At 42.5% G+C, this 26,533-nt stretch overlaps 1 protein-coding gene across 11 annotated transcripts in view; it reads right to left on the bottom strand.

Annotated features, from left to right (window-relative positions):
* Positions 1–26,533, bottom strand: part of HMBOX1 (homeobox containing 1) — a 141,304-nt gene that overhangs the window by 28,290 nt on the left and 86,481 nt on the right. For all 11 annotated transcript variants that reach the window (XM_060754672.2, XM_060754671.2, XM_060754662.2 and 8 more), the window contains 3 exons: positions 22,504–22,589; positions 9,452–9,562; positions 46–199 (listed from right to left, as the gene is read on the bottom strand). In XM_060754672.2, the coding sequence (XP_060610655.2) occupies positions 46–199; positions 9,452–9,562; positions 22,504–22,589 (351 nt within the window). The remainder of the gene's footprint in view (positions 1–45; positions 200–9,451; positions 9,563–22,503; positions 22,590–26,533) is intronic.

The raw sequence follows: 26,533 nt of genomic DNA, 5'->3' as shown, positions 1-26,533 counted from the left end.
TGTCTCTCAGTCTGGATTGGCCATGCCCTTGACTCAGCCACGCACCTTTCCATGACGGCCAGGCACTCCTTTCGCCAGGTGAACCGGCTGCCCCGCCGTAAGCGGAAGGTCCCCGTGGTAGCTGTGACTGGGGGAGGCGTCTGCCTCCATTCTGGTTCCTCCACTGGGATGGGGGCCGGCCTCATGCTTAATGTCGCCCCTGGAAAAATGAGAGAAGACAATCATTTGTCTATAGAACCAAGTAAATCACTCTGAGAAGAAGCAACAACTGTAGGAATATTTGGTATCAACAGCACAGTGGACTATATATGAGTTTATGGTAAGAAAAGAAGCAAAAATATGTGGGATGCTCTGGTAAGGTTAAAAAAAAGAAAAACGTACTTTTATTGCTTCAGGTAATACATCTAAGATAAAAGAATAGATAGACAAGAGTCCCTAATGCTGACTCTCTCATGTCTTGGGTAAGGCATCTTGAGGAAGAGAGAAGCAGCATGATGCTTCCTTCTCAAGCAAAGGGGAAGAAAGCACTGAAGACTTTGGAGAGGAAAGGGGAAATGGACTCTCCATGCAGGCAGGAAGCAAAGCACCTTGAGACATAAAGACCTAAGAAACAGACAGCAGGCCTATATAGAGCTATTAGGTACATTCCCTCTGTACCTAATAGTGTCGATGTGTCGATGTGCAGATGCTGCTTCACTGGCGAGAACAACTCCCAAAGGGAAAGAGACTTGTTCCCATTCAAAATAAAGAGGAAAACAGAAAAGCCAACAGATTTTTCCTTTCCATGGGAGAAGCTGCGGAGTCCATATCAAGGGCCTCCATAAGAAAACAACGTAACTGCAAATTCACCTAATGAATGTAAGCAGTAGCTCTCTCCCAATTCTTCTTTCCAAACAAGGAAGAATTCTGAACGGCAAAAACAACCCTGGATGACAAAGTTAGGAAATGGGAACACCTTGGTCAACATCCATTCCCTAGGTTCCTTTTTGTGGCCTCCCAATCCCTCAATATGCTCTGTTCCACCCCTTTTCTGGCCAAAGGAGGGGAAAGAACTGTCTAGCTAAGAAACACAATTCAGAATAGGCCTTTGACACTTTATTCCTGCATTGTTTATCACCAAATCATCTTCACAGCCATAGTGATTTTTTTTCCAAATCTTTAAGTAGAATCCTGACTTTTTGTAAGATTTTTAGGGTTGCTTTTTGGCAGTCTGTGCAGACCCTTGGAGGACTCCAGAAGCAGAAGACTGGTGCCTGTGGCCTCACTGAAGTTGTCTACCCAGTGCCAGAAGCTGTTGACAAACGGATGTGTGGATGATTTGTTAGCTTAACCCAGGGGTCCACAAACTTTTTAAACAGAGGGCCAGGTCACAGTTCCTCAAACTGTTGGAGGGCCGGATTATAATTTGGAAAAAAATGAATGAATTCCTATGCATACCACATATCTTATTTGTAGTGCAAAAATCACTTAAAACAATACAATAATTAAAATGAAGAACAATTTAACAAATATAAACTTATTAGTATCTCAATGGGAAGTGTGGGCCTGCTTTTGGCTCATGAGATAGGATTGTTGTTGTTGTTGTTGTTGTTGTGTGCTTTCAAGTCGATTCAGACAGGTTGACCCTGAGCGAGGGCTGGGTAAATGACCTTGGAGGTCCGCATCCGGCCCCTGGGCTTTAGTTTGAGGACCCCTGGCTTAACCAATCATCAATTTAATAAATGGTTTCAAGACATTGGAGGCAGCTCTTCAACCTGCCATCTTTCTTTGCCCAGCATCACTCAACCCATGCCTTTACAGTCAGCAGATACCCAGGTTGTTACAAGAGTAAAGTACAACCTGCCCTCCACCTTTTCCAGGTTAGGTGAGCAGGACTCACACAAAAATGCAAAACCCACAAATAAAAAACCTACTTTTTTAAGCTGAGAGAACATCTCTCTAGCACTGCCTGGATCCTCCAGCAAATCTCAGTGGTCAACTGCTGGCAGAAAGATTTGTTCAGAGAGCGTGCCAGCAACATTCTTAATAGACTAACCTCTGTGCATTTGATAAGTAGCAAAGTAGACTTTATGCAGGGTTTTTTTTTTAACTGCAAAGGTTTTGGAAAAACTGAAAAATGTAATATGTAGTCAGCCCTCTGTATACCTTTTGTACCAGAGATCCCACCATTCACATCTTGAAGATATTCAAAGAGGCAAACCTTGACTTTGGAATTTTATATACGAGAATTTTTTTCTAGGCCATTGTATATCATCATGGGGCTTGAACATCTATTGAAAATTCCTTTGCTGTGTTAGGAACACACAATACTTCATGCATAGCTAGACATAGCTATCAAGACCTTGCGTCTAACAGCAACCAGATGCAGAGCTTTACGGCAGTGGAACCATAACTCTGGAATACTCTGCCACCTGAAGTCCGTGCCTTGCAGAACTTATCAGCTTTCCGCAGGGCATGTAAGACTTATCTGTTTCGACAGGCCTTTGATCTTTGATATTGCTGTTTTTAAATTGTTTTAAATTGTTTTTAAATTGTGTTTGATTTTAGCCTATTCTTGTAAGCCGCTCCGAGCCCCAGGGGAGTGGCAGCATATAAGTTCGAATAATAAATAAATAAATAATAACGTTATCACATTTAACATACTAAACTACCGTTTGTTCATAATATAATTACTAATGGAATATGTATGCATGTATATTTGTGTTTGCTAATAGAGCTGACAAGTTCTGACCTGTAAAGAACATCTAGACCATAAGGAACCGGTTTATGGGGAGCAGACAAAACCAAGCAACCAAAAACAGAAAAAAATAATTCACATTTATATATGCTCCTCATAAACTTGATAGTGCCAGCAGATAAAATAAACATATTGCCATAAAAAGAACTGAGGAAAGAAAATTAAGACCAGGATTAGCAGTGACATGATATACCATACAGAAAATTCTTACACAAAACTTTATCTGCTACCTGTTGTCTCTGTGGATAACAAGTTGGACATGAGCCAACAGTGTGATGCAGCAGCGAAAAAAGCCAATGGGATTTTGGGCTGCATCAAAAGGAGTCTAGTGTGTCTGGATTGAGGGAAGTCATGGTGCCTTTGTATTCTGCTTTGGTTAGACCTCACCTGGAATACTGTGTCCAATTTTGGGCACCACAGTTCAAAAGACATACTGGCAAGTTGGAAGGTGTCCAGAGGAATGTGATTAAAATGATCAAAGGTCTGGAGACCGAGCTCTATGGGGAATGTCTTCAAGAACTGGGTATGTTTAGCCTAGAGAAGAGAAGGCTGAGAGGAAACATGAAAGCCATGTATAAATATGTGAAAGGGTGTCATAAGAAATAGGGAGCAGGCTTGTTTTCTGCTGCCCTGGAAACTAGGACTAGGAGAATTGGGTTCAAATGACAGGAAATCAGATTCCACCTGAACATTAGGAAGAACTTCCTGATCATACAACCTGCTCAACAGTGGAACTCTCTGCCTCAGAGTCTGGTGAAAGCTCCTTCCTTGGAAACTTTTAAACAGAGGCTGGATGGCCATCTGTCAGGGATACTTTGATTGTGCTTTTCCTGCATGGCAAGCGGTTGGACTACATGGCCCATGTGGTTTGCCCCAATTCTGTTGTTGGTGGGGTTCAGAATGCTCTTTGATTGTAGGTGAACTATAAATCCCAGTAACTACAGGGTCTATTTCCCCCAAACTCCGAGTTCACATTTGGGCATATGGAGTATTTGTGCCAAGTTTGGTCCAGATCCATCATTGTTTGAGTCCACAGTGCTCTCTGGATGTAGGTGAACTACAACTCCCAAACTCAAGGTCAATGCCAACCAAATCCTTCTAGTGTTTTCTGTTGGTCATGGGAGTCCTGTATGCCACCTTTGGTTCAATTCCATCATTGGTAGAGTTCAGAATGCTCTTTGCTTGTACGTGAACTATAAATCCCAGCAACTACAACTCCCAAATAACAAAATCAATAAATTTTGAGTGAAGGACATATATTGGGTTGTTAGGTATATGCTGTCCAAATTTGGTGGCAATTCGTCCAGTGCTTTTAGAGTTATATTAATCCCACAAACAAACATTACATATTTGTTTATATAGATTCTAAGAGAAAATAGTCTATAATTAACTCTAGGAGAAAATGTGTGAGGAAAAAAGATCTCCCCTGATTTTTCCAGGTCTTTATATCCCTTTCTCTGTATATAAATACAATGTTGTAGCATCCCAAGAGGATTCCAGTGCATATAGGTAATTCCGAAGGTACCTCTGAAAAACTTCAGATTCAGGGTGGGGCTTTTTTCAAAAAAGAGAAAACTTGGTGCAAACACACACATGGTAAATTCAGAAGGGTATGCGGCAAGGTAAAAGAGCCAGCCTTTGAGGTTCCCAAGTCGACCTCCTTCTCTCAGGGGAACAACTTGACACTCAACTTCAAAGCAAATTGGGGGAATGAAATTCTGCCCTGTTTAGCATCCAGGTAACAGATGCAAAGTGATTCTAGAAGACAAGCATTTCAAAGATGCTTCTTAGTTAAAAGGAAGGCCAAAAAAAAATCTATAAATTTGCCTCTGCCATACGTCTGCTTTCATGTAAATCATTTATTGACAAGGTCTGCCTTCGGAATACTAAATATGCTTCCTCCTCCCCACCTGTCTCTGAATATGTCAGCAGCATCCATGCAGCAGGAAGGCCAAGAGATGACCTCATTTGGCCACAGCCCCAAAAGTGTGACTGGTTCAAGGCCCTCTTCGACCCCAACTCTGGCACCTCTATCATCCTAGATCCTCAGCAAAAGGGAAACAGCATCCATCTGAGATCCCAAAAACGATCCATGGTTCGAGGAAAGTGTACAGCACGAATGGGTAACCACCACTGTTTGAGCCCCTTCTTGGCCTAAGCCAGTGGTTCTCAACCTGTGGGTCTCCAAGTGTTTTGGCTTACAACTCCCAGAAATCCCAACCAGTTTACCAGTTGTTAGGCTTTCTGGGAGTTGAAGTTGAGAACCACTGGCCTAAGCAATAAAGCAAGGCATGAGCAAACTTGGGCCCCTCCAAGTGTTTTGGACTTTAACTCTTATGATTCCTAACAGCTGTTAGGCTGTTAGGAATTGTGGGAGTTGGAGTCCAAAAGAACTGGAGGGCCCAAGTTTGCCCATGCCTGCTATAAAGGCATTCTTGAAGGGTAAAGCCAGAGATTAAAACCCTTCCATGATTCCACACCACTGAGCCATGACAATGCAAGTGGTGTTAAATTACATTAAATCTATTGCAGTTGTTCTCAACCTGTGGGTCCCCAGGTGTTTTGGCCGACAACTCCCAGAAATCCCAGCCAGTTTACCCGCTGCTAGGATTTCTGGAAGTTGAAGGCCAAAACATCTGGGGACCCACAGGTTGAGAACCACTGATCTATAGTGTAAATGCACTGAATCAAATCAACCGATTTCATTTTACTCAACCGGTGAGAATTCAAGACTCTCCAGAGTTGCCGTGCATGAAAGCAAGAGACTGAGGACCACTGGGGACCACTCCAATTATGAAGAATAAAAGAACTGCCTGCTTCCAGGTGTGTGCCACCACAAAAAGTAAGCCACATCATTCCATGGGTCTTTCATCCCTCTATATCAATGGTTCTCAACCTGGGGTCCCCAGATGTTTTTGGCTTACAACTCCCAGAAATCCCAGCCAGTTTACCAGCTGTTAGGATTTCTGGGAGTTGAAGGCCAAAAACATCTGGGGACCCCAGGTAGAGAACCAATGCTCTATATTGTCATTCTGCTCTAAGGAAAATATTCAAATGTGCAATATAAATGCTGAGTGGACACCAACATGAGAATTATGTGACCAGATGTGGCCCAGCTGCTGTTTCCAGCATTCCTCACCACTGGTTATGTCAGCTAAGGATGCTGAGATCTGTGGTTCAATAACATTTGGAGGGCTCCGTGATTTCCACCCTTGCACTAAACATTGAACTTAATAGGGAGTTTTTTCTCTCTAAATATCATAAAAGCTGTGTGATAAATTGATGTATGTACTCTTGAATAAATTAACCTCAAATATAAGTTGAGGGCAACTTTGGGGAAAACATTATGAGTTCTTATATGACTTGTGGATACGTCATTCCATGGAAAGGGGAAAGTGCCAAGGTTGTCTCAAGGGAGCATCTGCTTTTGGCCCCCACTGCAATTTTCCTGGCCAGGCATTTAAAGAAGTCTTTCGTCACTCTACTCAGAGAAGGCGATGGATAACTTTCTGATAAGAGTTAAGGTATAGTACTTAAACTGAGTGATGGAAAAGTCTACCAAGTTTTGGTTTTTTTAACTAAAAATTCTAGACTTATACACAGGTATACAGTATTGTAGGGTTGACTTTTGAAGATTTGATTATTCATTTTTTTATGGATTTGATTATTCACAAAGTGAAATCTTCTCTCGAGAAGTCTCTAGGTCTTCTAATGCATTTCTATAGTTAACTTCTGTTGACCACAGTGTCATGCTGGAGAACCCAGAGATTCCAAGAGAGAAGTAATACAAAACCCAGCATGTTTTTAGTTGCAGTTTTTCACTATGCCCTTAATCTCAGTTAATGTGAAAAGATGACTGTATAAAGTTTTTGATAATAATGGTAATCCTGTGTCAAACTATGGAGCTGAATAATCTAGATCTTCTAGCACAGTCTATGGGTTGCCTCACTGAAACATAATTATTTTGCTCTAGCTCTCAAAAAGACCCACACACATCAGGAAGAGTAAACAAAGATCTGTTGTTATGTTTGGAGCTCTGTGGCGATTTTTTCTGCCACCAGTCAAAGGGATCTTGTGTCAAATAGTATAATTGACATTCAAACAAAGTAGAACACGGGACCAGGTCCAAGAAGAATGGTCCAATGTTTTTCTTTTATTAAAAAGAACCCATGCAGGCACTTGTTGCCCCGTGTTGCAGGCCAAACTCACATCTCTGTGTGAGCAGACTCACATCTCTGAGTCTGCGGTGGCTGGAAAAAGAGACGGAGAGCATTGCCAAGGTTGCTCGCTGAGCTGACCAGCCACCCCTTTGTCAGCCAGACTAATCAGGCCAGTCCTAATGGATTACCATTCCTGATGTCAAAGCACGGGTAATCCAAGATCTGTCAGGCTGACCCAGAAGTCTATCAGTGCAGCAAGATTCAAGTCTAAAAACTACACTTCTTTGAAGGGCTGGCCTTACAAAAGGCCTAGAGAAAAGCTGCCATGTTGAGAGGGAAGGCTGAGGAAAACTGCTTGGGTGCTTTTAGGGTGAGGTAAGGCATTTTTGTGCACTTTCACATGTTTGGGAGACTTTCCAAGTGATTATTGGGTCAAAAATTTGGGACTTTATCAGATCCAAGTTATGATCTCTTGGAGTCATAAACTATGGACAACACGCAATTCATGAGCCAAAGTTCACCCACCCTTACACCCGACTACCAATGGAGCTATCCATGGTGCTGGAAGGGGACTCTAAGATTCAACTTTTGGGTGATTTTTTCTAATGGTCAAGCTACAACCCAGAATGGATTCACTGTCCCACTGACATGGAAGCCATCAGTTTCTGCAGCATAGAGTTATTCTTCACTTCACTTCACTTTATTTCTTAATTAGTTGCTCTCCACCAAGGTGCTCCGAGCGACTTACAATTTAAAATAGCATTTACACAATATAAAAACATTCAACATAAAAACATACAACAGTGACTATTTGGCAAATTAGATCTGATCACTTTACTTAAATGCACAACCAAACAGCCAAGTCTTGAGCGCCATTACAAAAGGTTGCAACTCCGACATTGCTCTAACATATGGAGGCAATGAGTCCCACAGAATTGGAGCACAGATCGAAAAAGCTCTATGCCTTGTAGCTTCCAGGTGTTCCTTTATTCTAGAGGAACCCACTTGATTCAAAAGGAACCTTTTGTCTTTACCAGTTCTCATGACTTGCTATCTTTAGGAATCCAGGCAAATATCTACCTTTCTACTTGCTTCCTATCCAATCTGGCTTTCTCCAAGGAATAGTATTTGAGAGTGGTTTCAAGATTATTAAACACCAGATATGATTTTAACGAAACAAATTACAAAGTTAAACACAACTCAGTCATCTACAACAATAGGAAAGAGTCTAGCACTCTAGCCCAGCTCACACCCATTAAAATATCTTTCATAGAATCATAGAGTTGGAAGAGACCTCATGGGCCATCCAGTCCAACCTCCTGCCAAGAAGCAGGAAAATTGCATTCAAAGCACCCCCGACAGATGGCCATCCAGCCTCGAATGGCCACCCAGCCTCTTTCCTACACAACCAACCACCAAAAGAAGAAGGGTAACTTGGGGAGGTTTAATACTCAAGAGTTAAGAGTCAGGCTTTTCCAAATGAAGTTCTCTGTTTGAGAACATGCAAAATCTATCTCAAAGAACCAGGAAATAAACTCGAACATCTAATGCAATGCCACAGAGATACAAACCATCTACTATTGCAGCATGCCTGTTAGGCAGCTACCCAAGCAACTCATTTTTTAAAAATGTGCAATGAGAAAGTGTCCGGTAGCTTCCAAGGCACTCTCTCCTACTATAAAACAGCTCAAGCCATCAAGAAGTGGTTGAAGGCTTTCATGAATCACTGGGATATTGTGAGTTTTGTGAGCTATACGGCCATGTTCCAGAAGTGTTCTGGAACTTGACCATACAGCCAAGAAAACTCAAAGCAACCCATCGAGAAGTTCATTGGGAGAGGAAAAAATTCCCCAAAAAAGTGCTAGACTCTGCCACCATGATATTTTTTTTTGTAATGAAACAACAGTGACACCTCATGGCAAGCAAATGCGTAGTGATACAATGCCAGCCAATGCACTTCTTTTCGTTCAGTTAATCTTGCTGCTCTTAAATTGCAGTTTTTCTGTCAAAGGTGGAAGATGGGAAGGGTTCAGTTTTTGCCACTGCAGTCTCCCCCAACAGTCTAACCCCAGGAAAACTGACCAAAAATGAGGAGAAACAAAACTGGAAATTATTTGCTTGCATTTTTGACCAATGTTCTTTGTTGGAATTTTTTGAGAGCTGTTCACTCTAAAGCATTTGGAGGGATATAGGGACTTGAAAGGGTGCTGAGGGGGGTCGCATAAATCCTTGACCCTATAGTATACCCACCATTCTCATCAGCAGAAGCATCCAAGACCCTACAGTAGCAAAATCCCTGCCCTTGACCCTCCTGGCCTTTGCCTATCTGAAAAGAGCATCTCTAACAAGAGTCTCTAGAGCTTTTTGCCCCCTTTGCCAACCCCACCCAATTCCCATTTCCAAAAGAGGACATCAACCGGGGAGGGGAGGAGAGAGTAGGGGAGGGGGTTCCATGCCGACCGAAGCACGATGAAGCCAACAACACTCACAGCCGCTGGGCAAAAGGTTTGGTTCAGAGGGAACGGACGGAGTGTCTCGGCTTGGTTTTGTTTACCGGGGTTTGTCTTCTCAAGCTGGTACCATCGGTAAAAGGCCCTTTTCTTTTGTTCGCTCAGGTCTGATCCCTGTTGCAACAACCAATGGGAGATCCGACTCTGACTGATCCCTGCAGGAAAGAGACAAAGAGAGAGAAATAGGAGAGGAGGCCGTGGCTTTTCCACTCACAAACATTAAATAAAAACATTAAAGCCAAAGCAAGGCTGCCCACAAGATTCTAGGTAGGATTGGCTGACTAATGTCAGCTTGGCTTCAAATGGGGAACTCAACATTCCAAGAATACTGGTCTAATTCCTGCTATTATTCCTAAAATGAGAACAGCTCTTTGGAATTGCTAACAAAACTACAGATATTCTGGAGTCCCCAGTAGCACAATGGATTAAGCTCTTGTGCCAGCAGGACTGAAGACCTGGTCAGTGGTTCAAATCCAGGAAGAGCGGGTTGAGCTCCTTCCGTCAGCTCCAGCTCCCCGTGCAGGGACATGAGAGAAGCCTCCCAAAAGGATGGTAACACATCAAAACATCCAGGGCAACGACCTTGCAGATGGCCAATTCTTTTGCACCAGAAGTGACTTGCAGTTTCTCTAGTCACTCCTCACACACACAAACACAAATGCAGATGCTAGGATCAGGAATCAAAGTTCTCCAAACTTTGATAGTTTGGAGAACTAGATCAAAACTTAAAAAAATATGGATTTCAACAAAGATATCTAAAAGGTACTACATACAGGCAGGAAATATTAAAAGCGTAAATATAAGATGGTTGAAAACTGACTTGAATGCAGTAAACACAAAAAAGGATCTTTGTAGACCACAAGCCAAACATGACATAACAGCAAAAAAAAAAAAAAAAAAAAAAAGCCAATACAATTGTAAGCTGAATAGATGAATAGTGTCCAGGTCAACAGAAATAGTAATGTCACTCGATTTCTGCTTTGGCCAGACCTCACTTAGAATGCTGTGTCCAGTTCTGGGCACCACACTACAAGAAGAAGATTGATAAACTGGAACATATCAAGAAAAGGACAACCAAGATGTCCAGAAGTTTCAAAACCAAATCTGATGAGAAATTACTGGAGTAGTTTTGTATGTGTAGCTTGGAGAAGACTGAGAGGTAATGTGATAGATAACTAAACATCTGAAAAGATATCCTGTAGAAAATGGAGAGAACCCATTGCTTGCTTCTCCTGAGACTAGAAAGTGAAGCAATGGATTCAAATACTAGAAAGAAGATTCCATCTAAACATACGAAAAGCATTTTGACTGTGATTGAAGTTCTGCTACCTTGAAGGATGATGGACTCTCCTTCTTTGGAGGTCTAGAAACTGAGGTTCAATGACCATCTTTCAGAATGCTTTCTATCTGCATTACTATGGTAAGAAGTTGACCTGATTTTTAAACTGTGGGTCCAACCCCTTGTGATCCCTTCAGTTCTAAGATTCAACTAGACACACTGAACAATTGATTCAATGGAGCTATTCTAGTTGTAACTAACTGCTAAGATGCAGGTTGTCGGATTTTACCTAACGAAAACAAGACAACTAATGTGATATAAAAGTTAACAAACTAAACTCAACTTTAAGAGATACAGGATCTATTTCCAACTAAGCCATGCAGCAATTGAGGACTTTGGGCCCATCATGATCTTCCAGCCTGATCTACCTGATCATGTTGCTGAGAAGATGTTGTTGGAGGAAGAAAGACACATATGCCACTTTGCACAGAGAAACATGGCACATTAATACAACACATAAGTAAAAAAAAAACAGCCTTCTGGTCAAAAGTAAATTGGGTGAGCGTATTCATATCATCTCAGAATATAGAGAGACAAGGTTCAACAAAGTAGTGGATTTCTGGCTTCACAGAAGCATAACAACTGGCATAGGCCAAACACCAGACCCCTGTAGAGAAGAGACACCCCTACCCAAACATATAGAACAAACTATGGATTCAATAGTGACAATGGATCTTTATATTTATTGTTGTTGCTGCTGCTACTGTGATACTTATTATTATTTCAGTATCTTTATTTATATCTCACTTTCCTCTCTTAAAAGAGACTCAGTGGCTTATAGTTACACCACGGGAGGACAACTGCAGCATGAATGGGAGCATTCAATCTCCCCAACTTACCCTTGTGGATCACAACATAATAAGAAGTGATATTATGTCACTTCACATTCCAAGAATTGGTTTAAGTGGTTTTCAGGGGTTTTGGGATGAGTGAGGACCAAAGGGTCCCAGATCTCCTTTTGTGCCACTTTTGAATTTTTAAACATTTTTCAGCCCAATTTTCAGCCAGAAGTTGACCACAAAAACATACTGGAGAACCTAGAGTTTCCTAAAGGTGTAACCCCCCCCCCCCCATATTTATTTATTTGTGGTTTTCCCACTTTTGGGGGGATTCACCAAAATGCGGAAGATTAATTATAATATTTAATTGTATGGTGAACATCTGCTTAATACATTGTTCTTGTAATGTATACATATCCCTCTGGGAACACGACAATGGTATTACTGTAGTTGCTACGTTCAGATATATGCTGGTTGTGGTGGCACCAATGGGGTATTTCATAGCTGGTGCCTTTATGTGGGATCAATGGCAATCCCCAACATGTCTACCACAGGAATTCTCAGTACTCAAACTCTAAAACAAGAATTCATCCTTAGACTGAAAGATTAATGACATCTTCAATTTTAAAAATCAGACAGGAGTTGCAGAGTGAAGGAGGTTGCAGTTGAAGATCAAAAGATGAGACTTGCAAGTTACGAAATAAGAAGCAGTCCCCACTACCACCAACTGAATAGTCTGGATGTCTTTGAGATGGAACACATCCGATATGCATGACAAAAACTCCAGCCGTTGTTGTTATTATTAATAATAATAATATAAAAGGCTTTGAGTTCTCCAGTGGACGAGAGCTAATTTCCAAGTGACATTACTGTGATTAATTGCTCCAACCGACTGCAAAGATAGACAACGGCAGGGTGGGGAAGAGCAGAACGATGTCCTATAGGATATTATGAACACGTCCACCAGGAAACGGAATGACTCACTCAGCCGTTCGTTTTGTGCTGGTCAGAATGATCCAGACACACACACACACACACACACACATAATGCGCAAGACCTGGTAGTAAATAGCAGTTTAGTCACTATACAGTTCTGGTTGGTTCAGAGAAACAGTCCTATCTTTATAAGATTGGTCTCACTGAAAGAGAAGGAGAAAAGGAGATGCATTTTTGGAGGAGCTTGAAGAAAAATCAGATAACGATATCAGAAAGGATGTATAACTATGATAAATGACACACTAGAATAATTACATTGTCAAAACACTTTTGAAATGGTGTGTGTTTCAAATCAGTTTAATGCTTCCCCTTGTGGAGCCAGGCAGGTTGGGAAGACTCCCATCCTTATAATGGTGCATGGTTATCTATTCAAGCCACATGTTGGCTTATGGTGAGTCCCTGAATTTCAAAGGGCTTTCTTAGGCTAAGGAATACTCAAAGTGGTTTGCCACTGCCTTATTCTTAAACATTCCCCAAAGCAATGGTTCCCAAACTCTTTTTGATCAGGGACTATTTCACCAGGGACCATTTTGACCAGGTTAACACTCTTCAATATTAGTTCCAAAAGGGTTACAAATCAGTTTCTGGTCAAACTTTAGGTTGGTTTGGTTATTTGGGGTGTTGATTCAGAAAATTGCTTTGGATAGACCAAATATCCAAACCAACCTCCAATACAGAACATTTGCCATTTGCTCACTCACAGAAGACCATATTTAATAAGCCTCGGCACCATAAGAGGGTTTTGCAAGACCAGTTACTCTAGTTGCAGCAGTGTAGCAACGGTGAGTCCACGAACCATATTTTAGTTCTTGTGGACCACTGGTGCTCCATGGACCACAGGTTGGGAACCACTGCCCTAAAGCCCCTGGTGTTCATTGGTAACCTCCACCCAAGTCTGAACCAGCCCTGACCTTCTTAGCTTCCAAAATCAGACATGATCTGGTGTCTTCTGGGGTTTTAGGCCAAAAGGTTGTATTAAAGGAGGAATTTCAGCATGTATTGCTTGCATGACAAACAGTTTTGTTGTTATTCCCCAAGCCATTTCCAACCTATGGTGACCCTAAGGTTATCATGGGGTTGTTTGAACATAAGAGTGTGTAAATCAATGCTCAAACCACTATGCAAAACTGGCTCATAACATGCAATACCTGCTGGAATTCCCTCTCTAAAATGACAGTTAAAGGTGTAGGAGCCCTACTTGTACATCTAATGATGTACAAGTAGTATGAGTCAGACACCTGACCTACATGTGACCAGGGAAAGGCTTTTGACATTACTAGACTTAATGCTGATTTCTAAAATCTCACGTTTCTGATGGACCTTGATCTTTTTCCGTCTATTTGAACAGATCAAGGCAACTGGAAATATTCATCCACACACCAGTCAACAACTGATTTAATCACCTGTTAGGAACCATCACTAAAATTCAGATTAAAATGTTTTAAGGCTTTATTTGGTTGTTGCCGGGATTTCTTTAACTGTTTCCTTTAAAAATACCTCCTTTTTTCATCTGATAGAACACTTCTATTGAACTAAAGAAAACCACAGTGAGCCAAGAGGACCGCATTCAAACAACCTCTCCTCTAACTCGCAGCCTGGTCCCAACGTGTGTGGTTCTCCAGGCTCACTTCGAGAAGGGGAGAGCGCAAAAGAAAGAGAGAAAGAAAGAAAGAAGGAAGGAAGGAAGGAAAGAGAGAGAGAGAGAGCCCAATTACTCCCTGATATTCCAACCAAGCTATTATTAGCTTCCGTCTGCTCTGTCATCCGCCTTATCTGTATATTATTAATATCATTGCCAACCCATAAGAATCTTGTTTATCTTAGTACAGAAACTCTTTCAGGAGAGTTTCTAAAAATAACATGAAAAAAATCCAAATAATGTCAATATTTTTGGCTGAATGCTTTATCAGTTGCTAGTTTTGAAAGGATTTAAAATAACAAATTAAGAACTTTAAGCTAACAGGAATATTATTTTATTATGTTCAGCAGCAGGAGCAATAGTTCTGGCTGCTATCAGCCTTTAAGTTATATCGGCACATTTTTTGGATGGAATAAAGATACTTCCCTGTCACTTTTAATGTCTCCCCTCCCCCAAGGCTGGTATGAAGAATATGTTGCGTGACTCGAACTCTCATCTGTCTTAGAGCAAATGGATTCAAGCTATAGGAAAAGACATTAGGAAGAACTTCCTGACAGTAAGAGCAGTTTGAGAGTGGAATATGCTGCCTGGGAATGTGGTAGAATTTCTTTTCTTTTGAGTTATAAACAGAGGTTGGCCAGGTGTCCTTTAATTCTGTGTACCTACATGGTAGAAGGGATGACCCTTGGGTTTTTTCCAAACTCAATGATTCTAAGACTGTCTCTAGTTGACATGACCAAAGTAGTTGGTTACCTAAGTTGATATGACTAAAGTAGTTGGTTACCTATTATTCACACATGATAGTGCTCTAAAATCTGATCTGATTTGTTTTTGTTTATTTGTTCCGTCACTTCTGACTCTTCATGACTTTCTGGACCAGGCCACATTAGAGATATCTGTCGACCCATTGCCACACCCAGCTCCTTCAGGGTCAAGCCAGTCACTTCAAGGACAATATCAATCCACCTTGCCCTTGGTCAGTTCCTCTTCCTTTTTCCTTCCATTTCCCCCAGCATCATTATCTTCTCCAAGATTTCCTGTCTTCTCATGATGTGGCCAAAGTACTTAATCTTTGCATCTAATATCCTTCCCTCCAATGAGCAGTCGGGCTTTATTTCCTGGAGTATGGAACTGTGGTGTTGGAGGAAAGTTCTGAGAGTGCCTTGGACAGCGAGAAGATCCAACCAGTCCATACTTCAGGAAATAAAGCCCGACTGCTCATTGGAGGGAAGAATGGTAGAGGCCAAGATGAAGTACTTCGGCCACATCACGAGAAGAAAGGAAAGCTTAGAGAAGACAATTATGTTGGAAAACATGGAAGGAAAAAGGAAGAGGGGCCGACCAAGGGCAAGATGGATGGATGGGATCCTTGAAGTGACTGGATTGACCTTGAAGGAACTGGGAGTGGTGACGGCCGACAGGGAGCTCTGGTGTAGGCTGGTCCATGAGGTCATGAAGAGTTGGAAATGACTGAACGAATGAACAACAACATGGACTGGTTGGATCTTCTTGCAGTCCAAGGCACTCTCAGAATTTTCCTCCAACACCACAGTTCTAAAGCATCTCTCTTCCTTCACTCAGCCTTCCTTATGGTCCAGCTCTCACATCCACAGATTACCACGGAGAATACCATTGCTTTAACTATGTGGATCTTTGTTGGCAGTGTGATGTCTCTACTCTTCACTATTTTATCGAGATTGGTCATTGTTCTCCTCCCAAGAAGGAAACGTCTTCTGATTTCCTGGCTTCTGTCTGCATCTGCAGTAATTTTCATGCCTAAAAATATGAAGTCTGTCACTGCCTCCATGTTTGCTCCCTCTATTTGCCAGTTAGCAATCAGGTTGGTTGCCACCATCTTGCTTTTTTAAAATGTTTTACTGTAACCCAGCTTTCGCACTTTCTTCTTTTTCCTTGGTTATAAAGCTCCTCCTCACTTTCAGCCAGCAAAGTGGATCATCTGCATATCTAAGGTTGTTAATGTTTCTTCCAGCAATTTTAACTCCAGCCTTGGATTCATCAAGCCCCACACGTCGCATGATGTGTTCTGCATACAAGTTGAAAAGGTTGGGTGAGAGTAGACAGCCCTGCCATACTCCTTTCCCAATCTTGAACCAGTCTGTTATTCTGTGGTCTGTTCTTACTGTTGCTACTTGGTCATTGTACAGATTCCTCAGGAGAGAGACAAGGTGGCTTGGTCTTCCCATACCACCAAGATCTGCTACATTTTAAAAATAAATTACTTCTGAAATAATTGCTATATCTGTTGATTACATTAAATGGATTTAAAAGCTTTGTGGATAACCCAGAGAGAACTCTGTGACTGATTCAGTAGTAGAATTCTTGTCTTTATAAGCCAGGATCCCAAGGTTGAGCTTAGAAAGAGACATTCTTCTTGCTCCTCTCTCCCGACAAAGAATGTCTTGTCTACCAGGAAGAAGGGAAAGAAGGAAGAAATAGATGGAGGAATGGAGAACCCCACCATTACGTACTATTATTATCCTATTAATATGCAAGTATATGCAGATTTAATCAATTTAAAAATAATAAAAGTATGTCATTAGGTGATGGTTCTGACAATACTAAATTCCTCTCCTATTCCCCATCTCTGGAAAGGTAAAGAATGTATATATCTTCTTATCACTTGCCCAACAATCCTTTGCATCTCTGAGCAGAAAATTGTTGTCTTATGCAGAAATTACTGTTTCCTACTCAAAAATATTAGCCTCGGATAAAACAAGGCCTTTCTTGAGTTAGACACTTTGTTTGCGACAAGCTTTAAAATACAAAAATCAATCCATCAATAATGCACTAAAATTCTCATACTCTCACCAAGTGAAGAGAAAACAGTTATTTATTCTGTTGTCCGAGAACTAAATAAGTAAAGATTTCAGCCCAGGCCACTCACAGTCCTGACTCAGAGATGGATGAAGGGAAAGAAGTTAATATTTTCCAGCAGGTCTGCTGTCATGCAGGTGTGTCCCTACATGTTAATTCTCAGCACACCGCTTAATACGGCTTGACTTCTCCAAGCAGGCTGCCTTCCGCTTAGTTAAAAGGTGGTACGAAAAGGGAAGGTGACGACAGTAACTGCGGGCTGGATGGAAATGATCTCATTCGAGACATATTCAGCAGAGGAAAAAAATGAAGAGCGGCTGTGCTCAGAATCAGCGTACTCTGAAATTAACCATTTCAATTTCAAAGTGGAAAGTGTACATGATGCCAATTCGTTACAGACAGAAGAGCTGAGCTATAAATGTTCTGAGACATCCTCAAAAGGGCAAGTGCCTCGATTCTGCACAAGACCGAAAAGTTTCCTTTTTCTGTACACGACAACTTCCAGAATCCTCTAGCCACTGAGGATAAAAACTGAAGAGCTAGTCAAAAATGAGTAGGTTTACAAGCTCTGCTGTGTTGGAGCAATTGCTTCAGAGATCTGTCACATATTCTGGTTGCAACATGCGTTGTATGAACTTATAGTTAAGGTCAATACAGCCCTATATTGCTTTCTCTGACTTGCAGCTCTGCTCTAGGCAATGAGAATAATAATAGATTCCATCCTCAGCTGCTGCAAGAGGATCGCGCAGACAGACTACAAGCAGAGGCACAACACCATTGTTCAGATGATTCATTGGAACTTGTGCCACAAAGACCATCTGCCTGCGACAAAGAACTGGTGGAATCACAAGCCGGAAAAAGTTACAGAGAATGAACAAGTCAAGTTACTCTGGGATTTCCGGATTCAGACAGACAAAGTTTTGGAGCACAATACTCCTGACCTCACAATCGTGTTAAAAAACAAAGTATGGATTGTCGATGTTACAATCCCAAGTGACAGCAGGATTGAAGAGAAACAACTGGAATAGCTGACACGATATGAGGATTTAAAGATCGAACTGTAAAGACTCTTGGCACAAACCAGTAAAGGTGGTCCCAGTGGTGATTGGCACACTGGATGCAGTGCCTAAAGACCTTGGCCTGCACTTAAACACAATCGGTGCTGACAAAATCCCCACCTGTCAGCTGTAAAAGCCCACCTTACTGGGATCTGCATGCATTATTTGTCGATACATCACATAGCCCTAGACACTTGGGAAGTGTCTGACATATGATCTTGTTTTCTGTGGACTTATCTTGTTGTATTTCAAATAATAATAATAATAATAATAATAATAATAATAATAATCTTTATTTATACTGCCCTATCTCCGCAAAAGGACTCAGGGAGGTTTCCAACATAAGGCAAAACATTCAATTAAAAATTATTATAGAAGACTGAATTGCATGGTATCAAGAACTAGCAATAGTCCATTCTGCGTATCTTTTTTAGAAGAGAGTGCATGTAAAGGCTAATAAGAAAAAGATATTAATCTTTGTGGTGCCCAGAACTATACACAGTATTCCTGCTTTGGTCAGACTTCACCTGGAATACTGTCTCCAGTTCTGCAACGATGGTTAATGAAAAATAATGGCCAGCTGGAAAGCATCCAGAGAAGAGTGACCAAAATGGTCAAAGGTCTGGAAACCATAGGTATGTTTAGCATAGAGAAGTGAAGATTAAGAAGGAACTTTTTTTTTCGTGTCAGGAGTAACTTGAGAAACTGCAAGTCACTTCTGGTGTCAGAGAATTGGCTGTCTGCAAGGATGTTGCCCATGGGACGTCTGGATGTTTTACCATCCCATGGGAGGCTTCTCTCATGTCCCCGCATGAGAAGCTGGAGCTGACAGATGAGAGCTCACCCCACTCCCTGGATTCAAACCGCCAACCTTTTGGTCAGCTGTTCTGCTGGCACAAGATTATTTATTTATTTATTTATTTCAAAGATTTCTATACCGAGCTTCTCGACCTCATTGAGGGACTCAGCCCAATTTCCAACCATAAAAACATACACTCGTTAAAATATCATCTATCACAATTACAAAAACAGCTTTAAAATAACACTATGTATAAAACTACAGTGGTCAGTCGTCATATTAAAACCAGATCTACATCATCTTCCATCCAGAGTCCTAGGGTGTTGTCTCATTCATTGAAGGCCTGACTCCACAGCCATGTCTTCACCCGTTTCCTAAATGTTAGGATGGATGGGGCAGTTCTGGCCTCCAGTGGGAGAGAGTTCCAGAGTCGCGGGGCCACCACTGAGAAGGTAACCACCCATTACACCACTGGGGACATGAGAATCATGTTTAAATATATGAAAAGATGCCATATTGCAGAGACAACCAATAATGGAAAATGACAACAATGGAGCACACCTGTTCCAGGTGTTAGAAAGAACAGCTTCTCAGTTTCATTCTCTTCCTGCATTTTCATTCCACTACTAATAGCAATACATCCAACATTATATTCTCTCCTAGTATATCCAGTATGTCTCTTTTAAAGGTAGCTCCAAGGTTCTGCCAACTTTTAAAACATCGAGTTCTCACCTAGATTGTGGAGTTAAAAGTCAGGAGAAGCTTTGGTTGGAGTCAGAATTGGTAGAAATGTCAATTCTAACTCATAAATAAAAAAACTTATAATATTTTAGCAATGTATGCTTTATGCTCTGTCAGTCCACATTTTATAGTCTTTAGTTATAACGTGTATCCTATATTTATGAGAAAAACTTTTTAAAATGTAGAACTTATTCCTACAGGTGATTTTTTGCTCTGAAAATTGTGCCTAGATAAATATATTCTATGTTCTAAGTCATGTTCTGCGAAGCCTAATGATTCATGTGGGGGTGGTGAAGTGTCTTTACTACAGTAAATTTGTTATTACTAATTAATATACATTTGTCATTTATGAAGGTGATGGAATCAGAACTGGAGTGAGAGAGCAAAAAATGAAATAATGTGGTGTACCCATTCCACAGTCCTGCTTTTTGCAAGTGTGATGACCCTCTTTCTGTGCAGCGTGGACAGTGCTGCTTTGGCTGCAGATTGGATCACACCTGGATATTTGCACACGGCATTAAAGTGCATGACAGCGTTGCACTTCCAGGTGACAGCAGGATGTTGCAATCCCAGGTGACAGCATGATTGAAGAGAAACAACTGGAAAAGCTGACACGATATGAGGATTTAAAGATCAAACTGCAAAGATCGAACTGCAAGCCAGTCAAGGGGGTCCCAGTGGTAATCGCCACACTGGGTGCATGGCCTAAAGACCTTGGCCTGAACTTAAACACAATCGGCACTGACAAAATTATCATTTGTCAGCTGCAAAAGGCGGCTCAGATCTGCACATGTTATACATCACACAGTTCCAGACACTTACTGGGATCTGCACGCATTATTCGCCGATACATCACACAGTTCCAGACACTTACTGGGATATGCACGCATTATTCGCCGATACATCACACAGTCCTAGACACTCGGGAAGTGTCCGATGTGTGATCCAATACAACAGCCAGCAGAGTGTCTGCTCTGGACTCATCTTGTGGTGTTTCAAATAATAATAATAAGCTGGTCCCAGTGGTGATCAGCACACTGGGTGCAGTGTCTAAAGACCTTGGCCTATACTTAAAAACAATCGGCACTGACAAAATTACCATCTGTCAGCTGCAAAAGGCCACCCTACTCAGATTTGCACATGTTATTTGCTGATACATCACACAGTCCTAGACACTTGGGAAGTGTCCAACGTGTGATCAAATATAAAAGCGAGCATAGTGATCTTGTTTGCTGACTACTACTCTTGTTGTGTATCAAATAATAATTTTTTTTTGTCATGTCAGAAAATGGAAGTCGTTTCTGGTGTGAGAGAATTGGCCATCTGCAAGGACGTTGCCCAGGGGACGCCCGGATGTTTTGATGTTTTTCCCATCCTTGTGGGAGGCTTCTCTCATGTCCCCGCATGAGGAGCTGGAACTGACAGGGGGAGCTCATCCGTGCTCTCCTTGGATTCGAACCTGCGACCTGTTGGTCTTCAGTCCTGCCGGCACAGGGGTTTAATCCACTGCGCCATACATTTTATTTATATTCTGCTTTATCAGAGCGGATTACAGTATACAGCTGAAAGGCAAACATTCAATGCCTTTTAAAACATTGAACAACAACGTCATACAATACAGACAAAGGTAAAGACCTTCCCCTCTCATCTCTGGTGTCTGGAGGTGATGCTCAACATCATTCATCATCATTTAATTACTTATTAATCGCCCTCCATCCAAGATGCTCTAGCCCAGGGGTCCTCAAACTTTTTAAACAGAGGGACAGGTTACAGTCTCTCAAACTGTTGGAGGGCCGGATTATAATTTGAAAAAAAAATGAATGAATTCCTATGCACACTGCACATATCTTATTTGTAGTGCAAAAAACACTTGAAAACAATACAATAACTAAAATGAAGAACAATTTAAACAAATATAAACTTATTAGTATTTCAATGGGAAGGGTGGGTCTGCTTTTGGCTGATGAAAAGGATTGTTGTTGTTGTGTATTTTCAAATTGTTTCAGACTTAGGTTGACCCTGAGCGAGGGCCGGGTAAATGACCTTGGAGGGGCGCATCCGGCCCCTGGGCCATAGTTTGAGGACCCCTGCTCTAGGCAATTTACAAGCTAAAATTGTAAAGGATAAAAATACATACATACAGATATGGATAAAATTAACATAGGGGGAGGAATTTGGAATCTTGGCGAAAGTGACCCCATGTCCCCTAGGGGTCAAGGGGCAAGTGGGGTTTTAGAAAATCATTTTTTAAAGGAAAAGAGCCGTTGAGAGGGCACAGCGGGAGGAGATGTGAAACTATGTGGTGGCAACCCCTCCCTGCTACCTCTGGCAGTTGTTAGAGATCAAATAAAATAAACTATCTGATTCATCCTGCTTCCCAAGAAAGTGCCTGGTGGACAGATCCCTTTCTTCAGGTCCGCAGTCAAAAGAGCGAGTCTTATCTTTGCATTTTCAAATGGAGGTGAGTGATGTTTGCCACTTGTGAATTTAGAAGGGGAGAAAACGCCAAGCCCTTTTGGCTCTGACAGAAGCACCTGATGCTTCTTCTTCACAACGTTATGAAAAGAAAGAAAAATGGGGGGAGTGGGTGGGGGGAACCCAGATAGCACAAGTCATGTTGGGGGAACGAAGCGGAGGAATCGGATCGAGCAGCGCGAGGGGGGAAGGGAGAAGCAGATTCACTGGGGAAGTATCTTGACGTGAGGGACAATGGGTCTTAAATCAAAGGCATACATTATAATGACTAAGCTGACAGATTTGCACTGCAATGCAGAACGCCGAGCGATATCCCAACATCTGTGCTGGTGGGAGAAGAGGGGCGAGGAACGGCAGCATGGAGCCATGGCTTTGGAACTGGGGAGCAGAGAGGTGATGGTGGTGGAGGAAGAGGCACATGTCTGGCACCCTTACCTGTTACCTGTGCAACAACAGCTTGAGAAATCCTCCGGTTGGCCAGGAAGGCTTTGATTTCCTCTTTTATCACGCTGCTGTCCCTCCTATGAAAACAGGGGTTTGGGAAGAGGGGCAAAAGAGAGAGAAAATAAAAATATAATATAAGGGAAGGAGAGAGAGAGACACACACAAGGGACCAAAGTAAAATTTGAAGATGCATTTTCTGGGGGACGGGAAAAGGGAAGGGGGGCGTTTGATATATTGCTCTCGCCAGCGGACATTTCTTTTAATCAGTGTCACCGGTTGATCAAAGCCTACAAGGAGGAGAATGGATGACTCACGGCCTGTATAAATTCATGCAAGCCATATGGAATGCACAAAGTTTCATTATAGGGGAATGAATAAATCTCTCCCTCCAGGAAAAAAAAAAAAGGGGGGGGGGGGTAAATCACCAGCCCTGGCAGCTTCGGTCATAAAACAAAAACAACCTGAGGCTCTCAAATGGGGGAATGCAGCCCAAATGAGCAGCAAAGCAAGACACATTCAGATACCTTGAGGCTCAGAGGGAAATCGACCCACGGTGGTATAGAAGCAAGGTGGGGCTAGTTCACTCCATGGTCAGTGAGGGAAGTTGAAAAACAAGACACCCTTGACCCTCACTACCAAACCAGGTACCCTTGGTGGGTCATGGTCAGGCAGTAGAGCAGGTGACCTTGCCAATTGTTATGAAGAAGACCACCTGCTGCTGTTTGGCAACAGGCTAGCCATTCCAGACGCTATGCCATCCTTGGGTTGCTGTGCGTTTTTCGGGCTGTATGGCCATGTTCCAGAAACATTCTTTCCTGACATTTCACCCACATGAAACCAGCCCGGGTTGGAGTGGGTTTCCAACTAATTGTGTAGCCTGTTGTTGACCTTTGCAACCCGAAAGACAGTTGCATCTGTCAAGTAGGAAAATTAGGTACCACCTTAAAGTGTGGGGAGGCTAAATTAACTAATTTATGAGGCCATAAAAAAGACTCCAGCAAAAAGCATTCGGGGAATGCGGAAGTACTTCATCAGTGTCGCAGATGGACGATGAAAGCGACAGCTCCCCCGGCGGCCAGAAAAAGTTAAATAGCCTCTGTGTATGTCTGTCTGTGTTGTATGTCAAAACTGGCATTGAATGTTTGCCATATATGTGTACACTGTAATCTGCCCTGAGTCCCCTGTGGGGTGAGAAGGGTGGAATATAAATGCTGTAAATAATAAATAAATAAATAAATAAATAAATCTATGGCATGCATCAGCTGAAGAAAAAAGAACTCTTGTCTGCTTGAGGCATATGTGAATGTTGTAATTTGCCACCTTGATTAGCACTGATTCTTGTCTGGAATTCTGGCTGCCAATATTTTAAAAACTCTAAAATCAGGACAGTAAGTAAAGAACAACACTAAAAAAAGAGGAATTCCTGACATGAAACAATCAGGGCCAGCTACTCACCTCCCATTAAACGAGCCAGGCCTTGAAACTGAAAGGCCAGTAAATGCTAATCAATTTATTTATTTATTTCCTATATTTATACCTCCCCCCCCCCCCCAGGAGGAATCAAGGTGGCAAATTGCAACATTCACATGTGACTCAAGCAGACAAGAGGTCTTTTCCCATCCTGGACATTCTACAGATATATAAACCTCCCAACAAAGGATCCTGTCAAGCAGCAACAAGCCTGGCTTTGAAGCTGCAAGGCCATTAAATACTAATCAAGCTGACCAATTGCAATATTCACACCTGCCTCAATCAGACAAGAGTTCTTTCTCCTACCCTGGACATTCTCCAGATATATAAACCTCCCAACAAAGGAGCCCCTCAGGCAGCAACAAGCCTGGCTTTGAAGCTGCAAGGCCATTAAATACTAATCAAGCTAACCAATTGCAATATTCACACTTGCCTCAATCAGACAAGAGTTCTTTCTCCCACCCTGGACATTCCACAGGTATATACACCTCACTTGTCTAGTTTCCAACAGACCCCTCAACCTCTGAGGATGCCTGCCACAGATGTGGGGGAAATGTCAGAACAGAATGCTTCTGGAACATGGCCATACAGCCCAAAAAAACACACAGCAACTCAGTGATTCCAGCCATCAAAGCCTTTGACAACACATATGCCATCCTCCGATCTATGGCAATCTGTGGGTGGCCAGCTCCTGATTCAATCAAAAATTAAGCAAATTCCCCTCCTGATAGCTTTCTTTGAACTTTCTTGTTGTTGCTGCATACTTTCACGTCATTTCTGATGATGTATGGTCACCCTAAGGCAGTGGTTCTCAACCTGTGGGTCCCCAGGTGTTTTGGCCTACAACTCCCAGATATCCCAGCCAGTTTACCAGCTGTAAGGATTTCTGGGAGTTGAAAGCCAAAACACCTGGGGACCCACAGGTTGAGGACCACTGGCCTAAGGCAGTGGTTCTCAACCTGGGGTCCCCAGATGTTTTTGGCCTACAACTCCCAGAAATCGCAGCCAGTTTACCAGCTGTTAGGATTTCTGGGAGTTCAAAGCCAAAACACCTGGGGACCCACAGGTTGAGGACCACTGGCCTAAGGCAGTGGTTCTCAACATGTGGGTCCCCAAGTGTTTTGGCCTACAACTCCCAGATATCCCAGCCAGTTTACCAGCTGTAAGGATTTCTGAGAGGTGAAAGCCAAAACATCTGGGGACCCACAGGTTGAGAACCACTGCCTACGGTTTTCTTGGCAAATTTTTGTTCAGAGGGGCATTGCCTTTGCCTTCCTCTGAGGCTGAGAGGATGTAACTTGCTCAAATTTATCCAGTGAGTTTCCCTGGTTGAGTAGGAATTTGAATCCTGGTCTCCAGGGTTTCTAGTCCAATATTCAAATCATACTGGCCCTCTTCTTCAAGACTAAATTATGCAAATACCAAATAACAGGTCCCTCTTCCACCTGATGCTATTTCTTCCATTATTCCCACCCAGCCAGATGTTTGAGGACAAGGGGTGTTGCTCTTTAATTAGAAACGGCTCTAGCTGCTGACACTTTGGCAAAGAGCTCAAGTTTTCAAATTCCCCGTTAGCAGGAGAACTCCTGAATCCATCTGCTTTTGATATGTCAGGCTAGGATGTTGGTATTTTGGCCAGAGAGAAGGACACATAAGTTCTCCTTGGGGGCCTGATCCTAGAGTGCAGACGTGGTGAAGTGTTGCCGTGGGACCACAGGCCCACCAAGGTTGTTTTCCTGGCCTGTGAATGCTGCAGAAGAGGTGAGCTGCCCATCCTCAAACCTCAAAGAAGCAGCCATTCATCCTTTTAAATAAGTTGCAATCCTCTCTGTACCCAATTATTTCACATTTGGCTGTTGCTAGGTAAATTTTGCAGTTGTCCTTGTTGATGCTGTGTTTGTTTTGTGCCTTCAAGGTCAACTCTAACTGAAGGTAACCTTCTCCCAGCCACATTTATTCTGAGGAGGTTTGCCATTGCCTTTGATTCTAAGTGACTGAGTGCCTTGCCCAAGGTCACCACCCAGTAGGTTTTCCTGGCTGAGGAGATGTGCAACTCTCAGTCTCCTTGAGTTCCAGTCTAATTCTCAAACAACTACACTGTGTTGAGAAAGAGATTTATTCAGAGGTCAGGCATTGCTCTCCCCTTAGACTGAGAGAGTGCACCTCGTGAAGTTGGATCTGGCCAGGGTGGTCCATGCCTTAGTCACCTCCAGATTGGATTACTGTAATGCATTCTACGTGGGGCTGCCCTTAAAGACGACCCAGAAATTTCAATTGGTACAACGGGCGGCAGCCAGGCTACTAACTGGAGCGACTTACAGGGAGCGGTCAACCCCCGTTTAAGGAGCTCCACTGGCTGTCGTTCATTTTCTGGTCCCAATTCAAGGTGCAGGTTCTTACCTATAAAGCCCTGAACAATTTGGGACCCGCCTACCTGCGTGAGCGCATTTCTGTGTATGAACCCACGTGATCTCTTCGATCATCTGGAGAGGCCCTGCTCTCACTCCCGCCCCCTTTGCAGGCGCGATTGGTGGGGACGAGGGAGAGGGCC

This window comes from Anolis sagrei, chromosome 1, assembly GCF_037176765.1.
Source record: "Anolis sagrei isolate rAnoSag1 chromosome 1, rAnoSag1.mat, whole genome shotgun sequence".
Lineage (NCBI taxonomy): Eukaryota > Metazoa > Chordata > Lepidosauria > Squamata > Dactyloidae > Anolis > Anolis sagrei.
Note: the sequence above shows the minus strand (reverse complement) of the source record. Positions and strands in the feature narration are given on the sequence as shown.